The 21,222-nt window shown below is 39.4% G+C and overlaps 1 protein-coding gene and 1 non-coding gene across 2 annotated transcripts in view; one reads left to right on the top strand and one right to left on the bottom strand.

Annotated features, from left to right (window-relative positions):
- Positions 1-19,471, bottom strand: part of PRMT5 (protein arginine methyltransferase 5) — a 106,983-nt gene extending 87,512 nt beyond the window's left edge. The window contains exons 1-2 of the mRNA XM_053702305.1: positions 19,250-19,471; positions 14,485-14,603 (exon numbers count right to left, since the gene is read on the bottom strand). Of these exons, the coding sequence (XP_053558280.1) occupies positions 14,485-14,603; positions 19,250-19,347 (217 nt within the window). The 5' untranslated portion in view covers positions 19,348-19,471. The remainder of the gene's footprint in view (positions 1-14,484; positions 14,604-19,249) is intronic.
- A 193-nt stretch (positions 19,472-19,664) lies between these two features.
- On the top strand, positions 19,665-19,737 carry TRNAR-ACG (transfer RNA arginine (anticodon ACG)). The gene has a single exon. It is a non-coding gene; the product is annotated as a tRNA-Arg (tRNA).
- The last annotated feature ends 1,485 nt before the right edge of the window (positions 19,738-21,222 follow it).

Genomic DNA, 21,222 nt, shown 5'->3' with positions numbered 1-21,222 from the left:
CACTGAGTGTTAAAATGTCAAGTACATTTATTAAATTGATAAAACAAAGTAAAAAACATAATTTATGTAAGAACTTACCTGATAAATTCATTTCTTTCATATTGGCAAGAGTCCATGAGCTAGTGACGTATGGGATATACAATCCTACCAGGAGGGGCAAAGTTTCCCAAACCTCAAAATGCCTATAAATACACCCCTCACCACACCCACAATTCAGTTTAACGAATAGCCAAGCAGTGGGGTGATAAAGAAAGGAGTAGAAAGCATCAAAGGAAATTTGGAAATAATTGTGCTTTATACAAAAAAATCATAACCACCATAAAAAGGGGTGGGCCTCATGGACTCTTGCCAATATGAAAGAAATGAATTTATCAGGTAAGTTCTTACATAAATTATGTTTTCTTTCATGTAATTGGCAAGAGTCCATGAGCTAGTGACATATGGGATATCAATACCCAAGATGTGGATCTCCACTCAAGAGTCACTAGAGAGGGAGGGAATAAAATAAAAACAGCCATATTCTGCTGAAAAAATTAATCCACAACCCAAAAAAATAAGTTTATTTTCATTTTTGAAAGAAAAAAAAACTTAAATCAAAAGCAGAAGAATCAAACTGAAACAGCTGCCTGAAGAACTTTTCTACCAAAAACTGCTTCCGAAGAAGCAAATACATCAAAACGGTAGAATTTAGTAAGTGTATGCAAAGAGGACCAAGTCGCTGCTTTGCAAATCTGATCAACTGAAGCTTCATTCTTAAAAGCCCACGAAGTGGAGACTGATCTAGTAGAATGAGCTGTAATTCTGAGGCGGGGCTTTAACCAAGAGGCCAAGGAAATAGAGGCCTTCTGACCTTTCCTAGGACCAGAAAATAAAACAAATAAACTAGAAGTCTTCCTGAAATCTTTAGTAGCTTCAACATAATATTTCAAAGCTCTCACCACATCCAAAGAATGTAAGGATCTTTCCAAAGGATTCTTAGGATTAGGACACAAGGAAGGGACAACAATTTCTCTACTAATGTTGTTAGAATTCACAACCTTAGGTAAAAATTCAAATGAAGTCCGCAAAACCGCCTTATCCTGATGAAAAATCAGAAAAGGAGATTCACAAGAAAGACCAGGTAGCTCAGAAACTCTTCTAGCAGAAGAGATAGCCAAAAGGAACAACACTTTCCAAGAAAGTAGTTTAAATGTCCAAAGAATGCATAGGCTCAAATGGAGGAGCCTGTAAAGCCTTCAGAACCAAATTAAGACTCCAAGGAGGAGAAATGTATTTAAATGACAGGCTTAATACGAACTAAAGCCTGTACAAAACAGTGTATATCAGTATAGCAATCTTCCTGTGAAATAAAACAGAAAGAGCGGAGATTTGCCCTTTCCAGGAACTTGCAGACAAACCCTTATCCAAATCATCCTGAAGAAACTGTAAAATTCTAGGAATTCTAAAAGCATGCCAAGAAAATTTATGAGAAGAACACCATGAAATGTAAGTCTTCCAAACTCTATAATAAATCTTTCTAGAAACAGATTTACGAGCTTGTAACATAGTATTAATCACGGAGTCAGAGAAACCTCTATGACTTAGTACTAAGCGTACAATTTCCATACCTTCAAATTTAATGATTTGAGATCCTGATGGAAAAACGGACCTTGAGATAGTAGGTCTGGCCGTAACGGAAGTGGGCAAGGCTGGCAACTGGACATCCGAACCAGATCCGCATACCAAAACCTGTGTGGCCATGCTGGCGCCACCAGCAACACAAATGATTGTTCCATGATGATTCTGGAAATCACTCTTGGAAGGAGAACTAGAGGCAGGATGATAACACCAAGGAAGTGTCAGCGCATCCACTGCTTCCGCCTGAACATCCCTGGACCTGGACAGGTATCTGGGAAGTTTCTTGTTTAGATGAGAGGCCATGAGATCTATCTCTGGAAGCCCCCACATCTGAACAATCTGAGAAAACACATCTGGATGGAGAGACCACTCCCCTGGATGTAGAGTCTGGCGGCTGAGATAATCCGCCTCCCAATTGTCTACACCTGGAATATGCACCGCAGAGATTAGACAGGAGCTGGATTCCGCCCAAGCAAGTATCCGAGAAACTTCTTTCATAGCTTGGGGACTGTGAGTCCCACCCTGATGATTGACATATGCCACTGTTGTGATATTGTCTGACTGAAAACAAATGAACAGTTCTCTCTTTAACAGAGGCCAAAACTGAAGAGCTCTGAGAATTGCACGGAGTTCTAAAATATTTATTGGTAATCTCGCCTCTTGAGATTTCCAAACCCCTTGTGCTGTCAGAGATCTCCAAACAGCTCCCCAACCTGAATGACTCGCATCTGTTGAGATCACAGTCCAGGTTGGCCGAACAAAAGAAGCCCCTTGAACTAAACGATGGTGATCTATCCACTTTGTCAGAGAGTGTCGTACATTGGGATTTAAGGATATTAATTGTGATATCTTTGTATAATCCCTGCACTATTGTTTCAGCATACAAAGCTGTAGAGGTCTCATGTGAAAACGAGCAAAGGGGATCGCGTCCGATGCTGCAGTCATGAGACCTAAAACTTCCATGCACATAGCCACTGAAGGAAATGACTGAGACTGAAAGTGCCGGCAGGCTGCAACCAATTTGAAACGTCTTTTGTCTGTTAGAGACAGAGTCATGGACACTGAATCTATCGGGAAGCCTAAAAAGGTGACCCTTGTCTGAGGAATCAAGAAACTTTTTGGTAAATTGATCCTCCAACCATGTTTCCGAAGAAACAACACTAGTTGATTTGTGTGAAATTCTGCAGAACGTAAAGACTGAGCTAGTACCAAGATATCGTCCAAATAAGGAAACACCGCAATACCCTGTTCTCTGATTACAGATAGTAGGGCACCCAGAACCTTTGAAAAGATTCTTGGAGCTGTTGCTAGGCCAAATGGAAGAGCAACAAATTGGTAATGCTTGTCTAGAAAAGAGAATCTCAGAAACTGATAATGTTCTGGATGAATCGGAATATGAAGGTATGCATCCTGCAAGTCTATTGTGGACATATAATGTCCTTGCTGAACAAAAGGCAGAATAGTCCTTATAGTCACCATCTTGAAAGTTGGTACTCTTACATAACGATTCAAAATTTTCAGATCCAGAACTAGTCTGAAAAAAAATTCCTTCTTTGGGACAATGAATAGATTTGAATAAAACCCCAAACCTTGTTCCAGAAGAGGAACTGGCATGATTACCCCTGAAGACTCCAGTTCTGAAACACATTTCATGAAAGCCTGAGCTTTTACTGGATTTCCTGGGATACGTGAGAGAAAAAAAAAATCTTCTGACAGGTCTTACTCTGAATCCTATTCGATACCCTTGAGAGACAATGCTCTGAATCCATTGATTTTGGACAGTTTTTATCCAAACATCCTTGAAAAACCTTAATCTGCCCCCTACCAGCTGAGCTGGAATGAGGGCCGCACCTTCATGCGGACTTAGGGGCTGACTTTGGTTTCCTAAAAGGCTTGGATTTATTCCAATTTGAGGAAGGCTTCCAACTGGAAGCAGATTCCTTGGGGGGAGGATTGTGTTTTTGTTCCTTATTCTGACGAAAGGAACCAAAACGGTTAGAAGCCTTAGATTTCCCCTTAGGTTTTTTATCTTGAGGCAGAAAAACTCCCTTTCCCCCAGTGATAGTTGAAATAATAGAATCCAACTGAGAACCAAATAAATTATTACCTTGGAAAGAGATAGTAATCTAGATTTAGATGTCATATCAGCATTCCAGGATTTAAGCCACAAAGCTCTTCTAGCGAAAATAGCTAAAGACATGGATCTAACATCAATTTTGATAATATCAAAAATAGCATCACAAATAAAATGATTAGCATACTGCAGTAAGCGAATAATGCTAGATAAGTCAGAATCCAATTCCTGTTGCGCTAAATTCTCCAACCAGAAAGTTGATGCAGCCGCAACATCAGCCAAAGAAATAGCAGATCTGAGAAGATGACCTGAATATAAATAGGCCTTCCTTAGATAAGATTCAAGCTTCTTATCTAAAGGATCCTTAAAGGAAGTACTATCTTCCATAGGAATAGTGGTACGTTTAGCAAAAGTAGAAATAGCCCCATTAACTTTGGGGATCTTTTCCCAAAACTCTATAGATTTTGCTGGTAAAGGATACAATTTTTTAAACCTTGAAGAAGGAATAAAAGTAGTACCTGGCTTATTCCATTCCTTAGAAATCATATCAGAAATAGCCTCAGGAATAGAAAAAAAACCTGGAGAAACCACAGGAGGTTTAAAAACAGCATTTAAACATTTTAGACTGAACGTCAAGAGGACTGGTTACCTCAATATCCAAAGTAATTATCACTTCTTTTAATAAAGAACGCATATACTCAATTTTAAATAAATAAGTAGATTTGTCAGTGTCAATGTCTGAGGAAGGATCTTCTGAATCAGATAGATCCACATCAGAAGAGGATAAATTATTATGTTGTTGGTCATTTGAAATTTCATCAACTAAATGAGAAGTTTTAAAAGACCTTTTACGTTTATTTGAAGGTGGAAATGCAGACAAAGCCTTCAGAATAGAATCAGAAACAAATTCTTTAAAATTTACAGGTATATCATGCACATTAGAAGTTGAAGGAACTGCAACTGGCAATGTACTATTACTGATGGATGCACTATCTGCATGTAAAAGTTTATCATGACAACTATTACAAATGACATTCAGCGAGATAATTTCTACAATTTTACAACAAATGCACTTAGCTTCGGTAGAACTGATGTCAGGCATCAATGTTCCAGCAGAAACTTCTGAGGCAGGATCAGATTGAGACATCTTGCAAAATGTAAGAGAAAAAACAACATATAAAGCAAAATTATCTATTTCCTTATATGACAGTTTCAGAAATGGGAAAAAATGCAAATAGCATAGCCCTCTGATAGAAAAAAAAAAGCAAGAGGCAAACATCAATGGGGTATTGAAATAATGAAAAGTTTGGCGCCAAGTATGACGCACAATGTAACTAAACTTTTTTTGGCGCCAAAAAAATAACCGGAAATGACACACTCGCGTCACTAATGATGCAACAGTGTGAAAGGTCTCGGCGTCAAGTATGACGGCGGAAGTGACGAACTTGCGTCATAGGCGATCTTTTTCGCGCCAACAATAACGCAATAAAGTTTAGCATTTGACGCGCCCGCAATTTGTAAGAAGTAGTCAAATGAAAAAAAGACTAAACCCCAGGTAAGAAATACATTTCTTTTTAAAAAATGTTTATATTTCCCAAATATGAAACTGACAGTCTGCAGAAGGAAATACATGAACCTGACTCATGGCAAATATAAGTACAATACATATATTTAGAACTTTATATAAATGCATAAAGTGCCAAACCATAGCTGAGGTGTCTTAAGTAACTAAAAACATACTTACCAAAAGACACCCATCCACATATAGCCAAACAGTACTAAAACAGTTATCAGTAGAGGCAATGGTAAATTGAGAGTATATTGTCGATCTGAAAAGGGAGGTAGGAGATGAATCTCTACGACCGATAACAGAGAACCTATGAAATAGACCCCCGTTAGGGAAATCATCGTATTCAATAAGTGATACTCCCTTCACGTCACTCTGACATTCGCTGTACTCTGAGAGGAATCAGGCTTCAACAATGCTGAGAAGCACATAACGTAGAAATCTTAGCACAAACTTACTTCACCACCTCCATAGGAGGCAAAGTTTGTAAAACTGAATTGTGGGTGTGGTGAATTGTGGGTGTGGTGAGGGGTGTATTATAGGCATTTTGAGGTTTGGGAAACGTTGCCCCTCCTGGTAGGATTGTATATCCCATATGTCACTAGCTCATGGACTCTTGCCAATTACATGAAAGAAACACTCTTTTTAAAAACTGTAATACAAGCATCTGATTTTAGAAACAACGCAACCCGTTTCTCTGCGTAAAAGCCATTTCATCAGGCATGTTATACTTGCTAAAACCTCACCTTTAACCCCTTAGTGACCAGACCATTTTTAAATTTTCTTACTCTTAAGGACCAGGGCTATTTTTACATTGTAACACTATTTGTCAGGAATCCCTGAATAACCCTTCACATGTATATTCTTTTTAGTAGATAACCCAAAGTATTGATCTAGGCCCATTTTGGTATATTTCATGCCACCATTTCACCTTGAAATGCGATCAAATAAAAAAAAAATTGTTCACTTTTTCACTAACTTTTTCACAAAATTTAGCTTTCTTACTGAAATTTACAAACAGCTTGTGCAATTATAGCACAAATGGTTGTAAATGCTTCTCTGGGATCCCCTTTGTTTAGAAATAGACATATATGGCTTTGGCATTGCTTTTTGGTAATTAGAAGGCCGCTAAATGCTGCTGCGCACCACACTTGTGTTATGCCCAGAAGTGAAGGGGTTAATTAGGTAGCTTGTAGGGTTAATTTTAGCTTTAGTGTAGAGATCAGCCTCCGACCTGACACATCCCACCCCCGATCCCTCCCTGACCTCCCTCAAACAGCTCTCTTCCCTCCCCCACCTCACAATTGTCACTGCCATCTTAAGTACTGGCAGAAAGTCCGCCAGTATAAAAATAAAGGTGTTTTTTTGTTTGTTTTTTTAAGAAAAAATAAAATAAAAAATTTATATATATATATATATATATATATATTTTTTTTTTTTTTTTATTTTTTTTTTAGTGTAGGATCCCCATTACCCCCCAACCTCCCTGATCCCCCCCCCAAACAGCTCTCTAAGCCTCCCCCCTCGACCTATTGGCTGCCATCTTAGGTACAGGCACCTGTTTGCCAGTACCCATTTACTACAAAATGTGCCCTTTTTGTTTTAAAAAATAAAATCAAAACCCCAATTTCTGTAGTGTAGTTGCCCACCCTCCCCCTCCCAGATCCCTAACCAAATATTTTTTCCCCTCTCCCTCCTTTGACTCCTGTTAGGTTACTGAATGTAGCTCCCGTCTCATTGCGCACTCTGTCCCTCACAGAGGGGGCAGGATCCGGATATGCACCAACGATGGGCCGCCCGCCCATCAACCATCGGCATCATAGCTGGTCGATGCAGAGATGACCACAGAGTGACTCTCACTGCATCGTATTCCTAAAAAATGTTATTGCAGGATGCCTCAAAATTGAGGCATAACTGCAATAACATGAAAGCAGCTGAAAGTGATCACGATCGCTTCCAGCGCTTGAAAATCTTGACGTTGTACAGGGTACGTCCTTGTTCCTTAAGGGGTTAAATAAGGCAACGCTACCTATTGAAAATGAACCCGCCACCCCTTCAAAAGGCTTACAAGCCAATCAGTACCCTTCGTCTAAGAAAGGTATAGTATAATCAACTATAACTTTCTGAGACAAAAGGTACTGATTGTCTTGTAAACCTTTTGAAGGGGTGGGCTCATTTTCAATAGGTAGCGTTGCCTTATTTAAAGGTAAGGTTTTAGCAAGTATAACATGCCTCATGAAACAGCTTTTACGCCGAGAAATGCGTTGCATTGTTTCTAAATCAGATGCTTGGATTAGACAGTTTTTAAAAAGAGTGTTTTTACTTTATGTTTTATCATTTTAATAAATGTATTTGACATTTTAACACTGAGTGCACTGTTGTAATACCTGAACCTACAATACCTTGAGTCTTGTGACCTGAGCCCAACACTGAGGATTCTGTGTTCCTGAATTGCCGGAGTTCCGCTAGCTGGATTGCTGTTAAAGATCCAGCCTGCACTATTCGGCACAGTGGGGTGCCTTTCACAAATGTGAGTACCCTGTACAACCTTATGTTTTATCAAGATTTACAACCTTATTGATACACACATGCGGCGCCTCTCTTGTTTTATCATTAATCTGTAATGTTATAAAGTATGTATTAATATAACAATGTTGGTTGTGCAAAGCTGGGGAATGGGTAGTAAAGGAGTTATCCATCTTTTTAAACAGTAACAATTTTAGTGTTGACTGTCCCTTTAAAGGGAAAAAAAGAATCTCTTGTTTTTGTGTTAAAAATGTGCCTTGTCCAAAACTTGTATTCATACCTATTGATGTACGAAAAGTAAATTTATGCTTACCTGACAAATTACTTTCTTTTACGATATGACGAGTCCACGGATTTCATCCTTACTTGTGGGATATTAACCTCCTGCTAACAGGAAGTGGCAAAGAGCACCACAGCAGAGCTGTATATATATAGCCCCTCCCTTCCACCTTCAGTCATTCGGACAAAGGTATAGGAAGAGAAAAGGAAAGGCTAAAAGGTGCAGAGGTGACTGAAGTTTACAAAAAAATATAAAGAAAAACCTGTCTTAAAAAGAACAGGGTGGGCCGTGGACTCGTCATATCGTAAAAGAAATTAATTTATCAGGTAAGCATAAATTTACTTTTCTTTTACAAAGATATTACGAGTCCACGGATTTCATCCTTACTTGTGGGAAACCAATACCAAAGAAAAAGGACACGGATGAAAGGGAGGGACAAGACAGGAACCTAAACAGAAGGCACCACTGCTTGAAGAACCATTCTCCCAAAAATAGCCTCAGAAGAAGCAAAAGTATCAAATTTGGAAAAGGTGTGAATGGACGACCAAGTCGCAGCCTTACAAATCTGTTAAACTGATGCATCGTTTTTAAAGGCCCATATGGAAGCCACAGCCCTAGTAGAATGAGCCGTATTTCTTTCAGGAGGCTGCTGTCCAGCAGTCTCATATGCCAGGCGGATGATACTTCTCAGCCAAAAAGAAAGAGGTAGCCGTAGCTTTCTGATCCCTATGCTTTCCAGAATAAACAATGAATAATGAAGATGATTGACGGAAAGCCTTAGTTGCCTGTAAGTAAAACTTTAAGGCACGAACCACATCCAAATTATGCAACATACGCTCCTTCTTAGAAGAAGGGTTAGGACACAAGGAAGGAAGAACAATTTCCTGATTAATATTCTTATTTGAAACAACCTTAGGAAGAAATCCAGGTTCGGTACGTAACACCACCTTATCAGAATGAAAAATGAGATAAGGAGAATCACACTGTAGCGCTGAAAGCTCAGAAACTCTTCGAGCAGAAGAAATAGCAACTAAAAACAGAACTTTCCAAGATAATTTGATATCCACAAAATGCATGGGTTCAAACGGAACCCCTTGAAGAACTAAATTCAAACTCCAGGGAGGAGTAATGGGTCTAAATACAGGCTTAATCTTAGATAAAGCCTGACAAAAAGACTGAACATCTGGCACATCTGCCAAACGTTTGTGAAACAGAATTGATAAAGCTGAAATTTGTCCTTTTAAGGAACTTGCTGATAACCCTTTCTCCAATCCTTCTTGGAGAAAAGACAGAATCCTAGGAATCCCAACTTTACTCCATGAGTAACCCTTGGATTCACACCAAAAAAGATATTTACACCATATCTTATGATAGATTTTTCTAGTGACAGGCTTTCTAGCCTGAATCAAAGTATTGATGACCGAATCAGAGAATCCTCGCTTCGATAAAATCAAGCGTTCAACCTCCACGCAGTCAACTGCAGAGAAATTAGATTTGGATGTTGGAAAGGACCTTGAATGAGAAGGTCCTGTCTTAATGGAAGTTTCCACGGTGGCAGAGAGGACATGTCCACTAGATCCGCTACCAAGTCCGGCGTGGCTACTGAAGCTCTCTCCTGTTTGATTCGAGCAAACACGCGAGGGAGAAGAGGAAACGGTGGAAACATATAAGCTAGGCTGAACAACCAAGGCACTGCCAAGGCATCTATCAGTTCGGCCTGAGGATCCCTTGACCGGGATCCGATTCTTGGAAGCTTGGCATGCTGTCGAGATGCCATCAGATCCAATTCCGGTATGCCCCATCTGAGAATGAATGAGGCAAATACCTCAGGGTGAAGTTCCCACTCCCCCGGATGAAAAGTCTGTCGACTTAGAAAATCCGCTTCCCAGTTCTCTACTCCTGGGATGTAGATTGCTGACAGATGACAAGAGTGGGCCTCCGCCCAACGGATTATCTTGGATACTTCTATCATTGCTAAGGAACTCCTTGTTCCCCCCTAATGATTGATATATGCCACAGTCGTGATTTTGTCCAACTGGAATCTGATGAATTTGGCCGAAGCCAACTAAGGCCACGCCTGAAGCGCATTGAATATTGCTCTCAGTTCCAGAATATTGATTTGAAGTAGACTCCAAACACCCTGAGCCTTCAGAGAATTCCAGACTGCACCCCAGCCCAATAGACTGGCGTCCGTTGTCACTATCACCCACAAGGGTCTGCGGAAACAAGTCCCCTGGGACAGATCCGGCGACAGCCACCAAAGAAGAGTCTCTCTGGTCTCTTGATCCAGATTTATCTGAGGAGATAAATTTGCATAGTCCCCATTCCACTGTCCGAGCATGCACAGCTGCAGTGGTCTGAGATGAAAGCGAGCAAACGGAATGATGTCCATTGCCGCTACCATTAATCCAATTACCTCCATACACTGAGCCACTGATGGCCAAGGAATGGACTGAAGTGCTCGGCAAGTGTTCAGAATCTTTGATTTTCTGACCTCTGATAGACTCGGTAGACATGAAAATATTTCTAACGGAGTTCCCAGGAAGGGGACCCTTGTCTGTGGAACTAGTGAACTATTTTCTATGTTCACCTTCCAACTGTGAGTTCTCAGGAAAGACAACACTATGTCCGTGTGAGATTTTGTCAGTTGATATGTTGACGCCTGAATTAGAATATTGTCCAGATAAGGCGCCACTGCTATGCCTTGCGGTCTGAGAACCGCCAAAAGAGACCCTAGAACCTTTGTGAAGATTCTGGGTGCTGTGGCCAACCCGAAGGGAAGAGCCACAAACTGATAATGTTTGTCCAGGAAGTCAAACCTTAGAAACTGATGGATGATCCTTGTGGATAGGAATATGAAGGTATGCATCCTTCAAGTCCACTGTAGTCATATACTGACCCTCCTGGATCATTGATAAAATTGTTCGTATAGTCTCATCTTGAACGATGGGACTCTGAGAAATTTGTTTAGACACTTGAGGTCTAAGATGGGTCTGAAAGTGCCCTCTTTTTTGGGAACCAAAAATAGATTTGAGTAAAACCCCTGTCCTTGTTCTGATTTTGGAACTGGACAAATTACTCCCATAGTAACAAGGTCTTTTACACAGCGTAAGAACGCCTCTCTTTTTATCTGGTCTGCAGATAATTTTAAAAGATGAAACCTCCCTCTTGGGAGAAAATCCTTAAAATCCAACTGATAACCGTGGGTCACTATTTCTAGTGCCCAGGGGTCCTGAACATCTCTTGCCCAAGCCTGGACAAAGAAAGAGTCTGCCCCCTACTAGATCCGGTCCCGGATTGGGGGCCACCCCTTCATGCTGTCTTAGTAGCAGCAGCGGGCTTCTTAGATTGTTTACCATTATTCCAATTTTGGTTGGGTCTCCAGACTGACTTAGATTGGGTAAAATTCCCTTCCTGCTTTGTGAAAGAAGAGGAAGTAGAAGGTCCTCCCTTAAAATTCAGAAAGGAATGAAAATGATTCTGTTTACCCCTCATCTTAACAGACTTATCCTGAGGTAGGGCATGGCCTTTACCTCCTGTAATGTCAGAAATTATTTCCTTCAATTCTGGCCCAAAAAGGGTCTTACCTTTAAAGGGAATAGCTAAAAGCTTATGTTTTGATGACATCAGCAGACCAAGATTTGAGCCACTATGCTCTATGCGCTAAAATAGCAAATCCTGCATTTTTCACCGCTAATTTAGCAATTTGAAAAGCGGCATCAGTAATAAAAGAATTAGATGACATTTTGGATAGAATTAAGGCTCTCAAGTTAGCTAACGGAGTCTCAACCTTCAGGGACTCTTCCAGAGCTTCAACCCAAAAAGCTGCTGCAGTAGTTACTGGCACAATGCAAGCAGTAGGTTGTAAAAGAAAACCCTGATAAACAATTTCTTTAGGAGACCCTCTAATTTTTTTATCCATAGGGTCTTAAAAAGCACAACTGTCCTCAATGGGTATAGTCGTACGCTTAGCCAGGGTAGATATAGCTCCCTCCACCTTAGGGACTGTTTGCCACAAGTCCCGAATGGTGTCCGATATGGGAAACATTTTCTTAAAATTAGGAGGGGAAGAAAATGGTATATCTGGTCTATCCCATTCCTTCTTTATGATTTCCGAAATTCTTTTAGGAACCGGAAAAAAAAAAAAGTCAGTATAAGTAGGCACTTCTAGATATTTGTCCCTCTTACACAATTTCTCTGGTGGTATAATAGGATCACAATCATCCAGAGTCACTAAGACCTCCCGAAGCAACAGACGGAGGTGTTCAAGCTTAAATTTAAAGGACATAACGTCAGAATCTGTCTGAGGTAACACATTCCCCCGAGTCTGAAATTTCTCCCTCAGACAGCAATTCCCTGACTCCCAACTCAGAATACTGTGAGGGTACATCGGAAATAGCTAATAAAGTATCAGAGGATTCAGTATTCACATTACTACCTGACGTACTGCGTTTACCCTGCAACACTGGTAATTTAGATAATACCTCTGTAAGGGTAGTTGACATAACTGCAGCCATCTCCTGCAGAGTAAAGGAATTAGATGCACTAGAGGTACTTGGTGTCGCTTGTGTGGGAGTTAAAGGTTGTGACACTTGGAGAATTGGATGGCATAACCCGATTCTCTTCAGATTGAGAATCATCCTTAGGCACACTATCTTAACCTAAAATATGATCTTTACAATGTAAGGCCCTTTCAGTACAAGAGGTACACAATGTAAGAGGGGGTTCCACAATAGCTTCTAAACACATAGAACAATGAGAATCCTCAATGTCAGACATGTTGAACAGACTAATAATAGCCACAAAAAGTTGTTTAAACACTTTATTTATTGCATTAAATAAAACTTTGAAAAACGTGTACTGCGCCTTTAAGAAAGAAAAAGTGAACAATTTTTCCAAAACTGCTTAAATAATGTTAATTTGCTACCAAAATTCACTAAAACTAATTGGTATATACAAAAATTATTGCACCCTATGAGAAAGGTGAAAAATAAGGCTCTAAAAGTGAAAAATATATCAGTGGCTGTGGCGTTTAACCTGCCCCCAGGGTACTTCGGAATGAATAGCCAACACTCCAAACCAGAGACTACTGTCCAGGAGCAACCGGGAGTTACTGCTTGCTGCTCCTCTGTCAGAAGGAAGTGCGCATCTGAGCGCGCAAAGACAAGCCCCGCCCCTTATGGCCGAAGTTGGAGTAGGCCCAAACACAACCGCATGGGAAGTGGTTGTTTCATACAGCTAAGTGGAACACAAAACACACCCCAAACACATCCCAGCAAAACATGCTGGATATATAATAAAAAATAGCTTAATCGATTTAAAGCCCTTATGCCTCTCCCAGAGTGTCATATCATGCCCTTATATAAGAAATAAAAAAATAAAATAAGGGACTCCAGTAACCCTCTTGTAAACAGGTCTACTGCTTACCCCATTCCCATATAGAGAAATAAATGCCAGCCAGTTCTGATATATCAAGTCTCTTCAGAAATAAAAGGCTGCACATACCTTAATGCTGCTTGTAGCATGAAACCGGTCTCCACACTGAAGATGTCTCATGGTTACCTTCAGAAGTCTTGTAGGGACCAGCGTGGATCTTAGTTACAACTGCTAAGATCATCAACCTCAGGGCAGAAATCTTCTCCATAACCCCCTGAGGAAAATAGTACACACCGGTACCATTTAAAATAAAAAACTTCTTGATTGAAGAAACTAAAACTAACACCTCACTCTACCATGTCTTCCTAGTATAACACAGGCAAAGAGAATGACTGGGGGTGGAGGGGAAGGGAGGGGCTATATATACAGCTCTGCTGTGGTGCTCTTTGCCACTTCCTGTTAGCAGGAGGTTAATATCCCACAAGTAAGGATGAAATCCATGGACTCGTCATATCTTTGTAAAAGAAATATTGTTATAGTATCATCTGATGATGTTCTTGAAATTATTTCACTCCTTTGTACTTTAAAATTTTTAATAAAAACAAATATATGAAAAGAAAAAAAAAAAGAAAAAAAAAAAAAAAAAAAGTGCCTTGTCCCTTGCTCTTTAGAGAAGTCAAAAAGCAAAATTTGTAACCTAGGTTTTCAAAATGCTGCAAATAGACCTAACTGGTTATTTAAGTTTACAGAATTCGTAGGTTACATAATTTGCTTTTTAACCTCTATAGAGAGTGTGAACCTAGCAAAATTTTACACAAAACAAGCGTAGTTTAATGCAGGACTTGACAAACCCAGGAGCCGGGAAGCCACTGGCTCCTGAAATTTTACCCCAGGCTCCTATTCTCCATATATCTATAAACAAATACTACTGCCTGGCTCCTAAAAGTATTCCTGGCTTACAGTCTTACTGGCTCCTAAATGTTATACAGATTTGTCAACCCCTAGTTTAAATGTCCTTTTAAAGTAAAGTAGAGGAGATCTTACCTCGGCCTGAGAGTAACAGGTCAGAGCGGGTTTGCGGTCCAGGCCGGGACTTGGCAGGTTCTCTATGAAATTCCCTCTTGAAGCGAGGATGGAAAATGGGCATACACAAAAAATCAAACCTAAGGCATAACATGAGTAGACAATGACAAGAACATAAAGTAAATGCCATAACTGCATCACACACAGAAAATCCACAGATTGTTAAAACATAGCCCATTAGACTTCTGGATGAAACATATTACTGGGTAATAAGTCTTCTTACACTAATAAGTACTAAAAATACTTGCGTCTAAACAAGGGGAAATTTCTGCTCCAAATACAAATGTCATAATTCAGTCTTTAAAAAAAAAAAAAGGTTATTCGTCTGTTGTAGACATTTTCATCATCAAAAATAAAAAGGTGTCAATATGCAAACACATGAGGCAGGTGAATTCTCTGTATGTGGCATGTACAGCAATGCCATCAGCAAAAAAAAGCATTTTTTGTTAAAGTGAAAGTCAGTCAATCCTAGCGTTTTACAAACACTAAGATTGACTATTGAAACAAATAAAAGGGGACTGTCATCTATGAAGTATAAAAGATACTTCATGTAGAACGCTCCTTTATTTGTTTCAATCGATCGCCGTTTTTAGCTGATACAGCAGCCCACGGCCAAAAAATTTGTTTTCTAAGAGGTGACGTTTTCACCTCTTAGCCAATAGCCGTGCGGTAAATCCGGCTCCCATGGGCGCCAAGTCATATTTACAGCACGGCTATGGGCTAAGAGGTGAAAACGTCACCTCTTAGCAAAAAAAATTTTTAGCCGTGGGCTGCTGTAGCAGCTAAGAACGGCGATCGATTGAAACAAATAAAGTAGCTGTGTGAAGTATATTATACTTCATGAAAGTCCCCTTTGTTTCAATAGTCAATCCTAGCGTTTGTAAAATGCTAGGATTGACTTTCCCTTTAACGCATTTAAATTAGATAAATGATTCTAAACAAAACTGCACTGATGTTCTGAATATAAAGACCCTATAAGCGAGGGTGCTTTAATTAAAAGGGACTAGTGCATACAATTAAAATAAAAAAAAGGCTTTCCTATTAACTTCATTCTCATGGTAGTCTTTGATGAATAAAATACCTAGGCAGGTGGTGTACACATTTCTAGAGCACTATGTGTAAGCAATCTTGAAAAAGTGATGCCATATAGTGCTCCAGACGGGCATGTCCCTGAGCCTGCCTACCTGCTTGTCCCCCCCCCCCTAAACAACGAAAACAAAGCACTTTAAATAAATTTGATTAAAAACGTGAATGTTGTTTTTGTTTTATTTTAATAACATTATTTGAATTATAAAAACATGTGTGGGTTTGTTGTCCCTTTAATAGAGTACTTTAAAGGAGGAGGGTTTTTAATGATGCACAGTCACACTTATGGATTCAGTTCTTGGATCTCCTCTGTTTAACATAAATTGATTTTATTGCTAGTGGGCTTCAATGGAAGTATCTTCTAATAGAAGTTAGCTGGCTTTATGGTTGGGTAGGTCAAAAGAACAGAGATTATTGAAAACCTGGAAGATTGGACAGGTAAGCAAGAACTCAATTTAAAAATCCACAAAAAGCATAGAACAATGCATTTTGGATGCAAAACCCTAAAGGTCAAATACAGACAAACATTGTACTATCAACAAAAGACATAGGACTAAACATTGCTTTAAGGGGACAGTATACACTCATTTTCATATAGTTGTATGCAAAAGTTTAGGCACCCTTGACAATTTCCATTTATAAATAAATTGGGTGTTTGGATAAGCAATTTCATTTTGATCTATCAAATAACTGAAGGACAGTAATATTTCAGTAGTGAAATTAGGTTTATTGGATTAACAGAAAATGTGCAATATGCATCCAAATGAAATTAGGCAAGTGCTTAAACTTGGGCACCCTTGTCATTTTGTTGATTTGAATGCCTGTAACTACCTAGCCCTGATTAATTGGAACACACAATTGGTTTGGTGAGCCCATTAACCCTTGAACTTCATTGACATGTGCATCCAATCATGAAAAAATGTATTTAAGGTGGCCAATTGCAAGTTGTTCTCTTTGACTCTCCTCTGAAGAGTGGCAACATGGGGGCTTAAAAACAACTCTCAAATTACTTGAAAACAAAGATTGTTCAACATTATGGTTTAGGGGAAGGCTACAAAAAGCTATCACAGAGATTTAAGCTGTCAGTGTCCACTTTGAGGAACATAGTGAGGAAATGGAAGACCACAGGCACAGTTCTTGTTAAGGCCAGAAGTGGCAGGCCAAGTAAAATATCGGAGAGGCAAAGGATGGTGAGAATGGTCAAAAACAGCCCACAGCCGACCTCCAAAGACCTACAACATTGCAAGGAGGAATGGTCCGAAATACCTTCTTCCAGAATCCAGACACTCATTACAGGCTATAGGAAGCGTCTAGAGGCTGTTATTTCTGCTAAAGAAGGCTCTACTAAATATTGATGCAATATATCTGTTGGGGTGCCCAAATTTATGCACCCATCTAATTTTGTTTGTATGCATATTGCACATTTTCTGTTAATCCAATAAACCTAACTTCAATACTGAAATATTACAGTGTCCTTCAGTTATTTGATAGATTAAAATGAAATTGCTGATCCAAACACCCAATTATTTATAAATGAAAATCATGGAAATTGTCAGGGGTGCCTAAACTTTTGCATACAACTGTAACTGCATGTAATAGACACTACTATAAAGAATAAGATGCACAGATACGAATATAAAAATCCAGTATAAACCTGTTTAAAAACTTACTTAGAAGCTCTCAGTTTAGCTCTGTTGAAAAGGTAGTTGGAAAGCCCACTGCAAGTGGGAAATAAGACACTCCCCCCTCCCCCTTCTTTTGCATATGAAAAGACCCTTTACACAAACAGGAGCAAGCTGGAGTAGGTAGCTGTCAGTATTCTCATAAAACTTTGGGGCTTGGTTAGGAGTCTGAAAATCAGAGCAATGTTATTTAAAAATAAGCAAAACTATACATTTAAAAAACAAACAAACAAAAATTTATGGGCTACATAAATAGATCTACAAAACATTTATGCAAAGAAAAAAATTAGTGTATAATGTCCCTTTAAGTTAAAGTGATTGTAAAATTTCTGAATGGACTGAACAGTATATACAATTATTCTTCAAAACAGGAGCACTTTCAGCTAAAGTAAACATTGTGCCATTCCTCAGCCCGCATCTCAACCGTCATTTAACTGCGTTAAGACGAATCCGGCTTCATGAAATCGCTGCGTGCCCCACGAGCTGGACATCATGTGGGGCACGCAACGATTGGATGAAGCCGGATTCGTCATTGTACAGCTAAATGAAGAATGAGATGCAGGCGGAGGTATAGTGCAATGTTTTACATCACTAAATGGTAAATATTTTACAAATAAAAGGGTCTTAAAGTGAAGGTCAATTTTCATCAATGAGTGCCCGATTTTTAAAAATACTTTTAAAAACGGGCACTTTCATTGATGAAAATTAACATTGCACTGGATTTGAAGAAATACTTACCTTTTACTCCTGCAAAGCCGGATCGACGATCCCCCTCCTTCCTGCTGTAGACCACAGCAATGACGAAACTGGCTTCCTCCAATCACAGCCAGGCATCACAAGCTTGACGATCTAGGGTGCAAGCCATGATTGGAGGAAGCCAATTTTCGTCATTTCTGACATCAGTACAGAGGAACTGAGGCTGAGATCGGCGATCCGGTTTTGCAGGACTAAAAGGTAAGTATTTCTTCAAATCCAGTGTAATGTTAATTTTCATCAATGAAAGTGCCCCTGTTTTTAAAAGTATTTTTAAAAAACGGGCACTCATTGATGAAAATTGACCTTCACTTTAAAAAAAAAAAAAAAATGTAATCACAGAAAGGGCCCCTGTTTTGAAGAATTGTATATGCTGTACAGTACATTCAAAAACTTTACAATCACTTTAATCTAATTTGTTACAGCATGTAATTTTAAAACTAGCAACCCTATAATGATGTGTGTTAAACCCTGTAAATAAATTTAGCACATATTTAAAGTAGCACTAGAGAGCAGAAAAGCACTGCTAGACACCAGGGAAAATTGCTGCTGGCCCAATATCAGCTTATCTAGTAGCATAATTGGGAACTTCAGCACCTTGGTGAGAGATTTATTGGTTGCTTTCCAGCTAATATGAAAATGCAGGCATTCTAAAAGTGCAAAAGGGACCAAAATATTTTTAAGCACTAATACATATCGTTTTGGAAAGTGGTACCATTATTTTCTAAAAAAGACCTTGCCTGCCATCACTACTAGTATAAATAACCAATAGAGTGGCAAATTGTAAAATGGATAGCCAGCCGATGACAGCCGGGGGATACGTTAGGAAATTGTATATCCAAGAAATAATAATAATAGAGCGAGTGAAATAGTTTTTGCATCTACTCATGGTTACAGTTAGCTCACACGTTTTTTTAATGCTTTGCTTTGTCCTCTAGTGTCACCATTTATACATAGCAGCGTGTAGTAGTATCACTGGCCAAGTTACAAAGAGCAACACACCTGAAAAATAATTCACACACGTGTATTGGTGCAAACAAGTTAGCACAATATAGCAACACCACAAGTAGCTTTTGAATCTTTTTGCGGCATTGTACCAGGTAACACATTAAAAATACAATCACATGTCACTGACATATTCTAATAAAAAGTTCTGTTCAAAAGACATACTGAGCAAGCTCATGGCCCCGTGTATGACATCTCACCCTTGCTTTGCTACGGCCCCTAAAGTATCCGCCACCTCCGTGACGCAGGTCAGATCCCGCCCGCTAGACACGCGGCCTCCAGCACTTCCAGCAGCCATCTTGCACCGGGATTCACTCCACGCGCACTATACAGACACACCCCTTTTCCATGTCAGCGTCTACCGCTTGCTAGACAAGTGCGGGATAGAGTGAGGTGAGGGCTTATCCAATCCAACTTTGGCATTTGCAAGCAGACGATAGCGACAGGAGTATGAACCAATCGAAAATAATAATTCAAGAGGAGGAGCTCCAGGAGCCGGCTCTGACGTCACCTCTAGATACTTGCCTATCTCTTCACTAACTGCATTTTGAGCAACCAATCAAAAGAATAGCTTTTATTTTATAGGAGGTATTAGAAAAAGATGCTCATGTCAGTGGGCCAGTGGCGCAATGGATAACGCGTCTGACTACGGATCAGAAGATTCTAGGTTCGACTCCTGGCTGGCTCGAAATGACATTTTTTTCCCCCTGTAATTTGATTTGGATTTCTTTTTTCATTTGGTGTCTATAGAAATAAAATGTCACACATTTTACAGTTTGTAAATATTATTTTATAAATAAAAAAAACAGGTTACTCCATTTTTTTTTTTATCTGAACAGCTCTTCAATTATAATACAATTCAGTGCGTGATTGAAATACGGACATACTGTAAGTGCTTTTGTACACTGGAGTCAAGCTATCAGACAGTTGAAAAATCAAAGTCAAGCTATCAGACACTGTTTTGGAGCTATCAGACAGTTATAAAACAGTAGTCAAGCTATCAGACACTGTTTTGGAGCTATCAGACAGTTGAAAAATCAAAGTCAAGCTATCAGACACTGTTTTGGAGCTATCAGACAGTTATAAAACAGTAGTCAAGCTATCAGACACTGTTTTGGAGCTATCAGGCAGTTATAAAACAGTAGTCAAGCTATCAGACACTGTTTTGGAGCTATCAGACAGTTGAAAAATCAAAGTCAAGCTATCAGACACTGTTTTGGAGCTATCAGACAGTTGAAAAATCAAAGTCAAGCTATCAGACACTGTTTTGGAGCTATCAGACAGTTATAAAACAGAAGTCAAGCTATTAGACAGTTATAAAACAGTAGTCAAGCTATCAGACACTGTTTTGGAGCTATCAGACAGTTGAAAAATCAAAGTCAAGCTATCAGACACTGTTTTGGAGCTATCAGACAGTTGAAAAATCAAAGTCAAGCTATCAGACACAGTTTTGGAGCTATCAGACAGTTATAAAACAGTAGTCAAGCTATCAGACACTGTTTTGGAGCTATCAGACAGTTATAAAACAGTAGTCAAGCTATCAGACACTGTTTTGGAGCTATCAGACAGTTGAAAAATCAAAGTCAAGCTATCAGACACTGTTTTGGAGCTATCAGACAGTTATAAAACAGTAGTCAAGCTATCAGACACTGTTTTGGAGCTATCAGGCAGTTATAAAACAGTAGTCAAGCTATCAGACACTGTTTTGGAGCTATCAGACAGTTATAAAACAGTAGTCAAGCTATCAGACACTGTTTTGGAGCTATAAAACAGTAGTCAAGCTATCAGACACTGTTTTGGAGCTATCAGACAGTTATAAAACAGTAGTCAAGCTATCAGACACTGTTTTGGAGCTATCAGACAGTTATAAAACAGTAGCTTCTGAAGTTCAAATATTTCATCTCTGAGCGCTCAGCTACACGTCCTGATGCAGCAGAGTGCTCGGAGATGAAAAGGCAGGACACACTGAGCGCACACAGCCGCATGTACACGCTGCGCGTCGCTCCGCTTGCAGTGTGTCACAGCCTTTATTTGTAAGCACTAAGACTATTAAAGGCTGTGCCATACATATATGCTAATAAATGTTTTAATGAATACAACAAGCATATTTGTTATAAATATCACTCAAATTTAAAAAAATTGTCATTTTCCAGCATTTCTCTAAACGTTAAAA

This window comes from Bombina bombina, chromosome 2, assembly GCF_027579735.1.
Source record: "Bombina bombina isolate aBomBom1 chromosome 2, aBomBom1.pri, whole genome shotgun sequence".
NCBI classification, from domain to species: domain Eukaryota; kingdom Metazoa; phylum Chordata; class Amphibia; order Anura; family Bombinatoridae; genus Bombina; species Bombina bombina.
The sequence above is the reverse complement of the archived record's forward strand: the minus strand, read 5'-3'. Positions and strand labels throughout refer to the sequence as shown.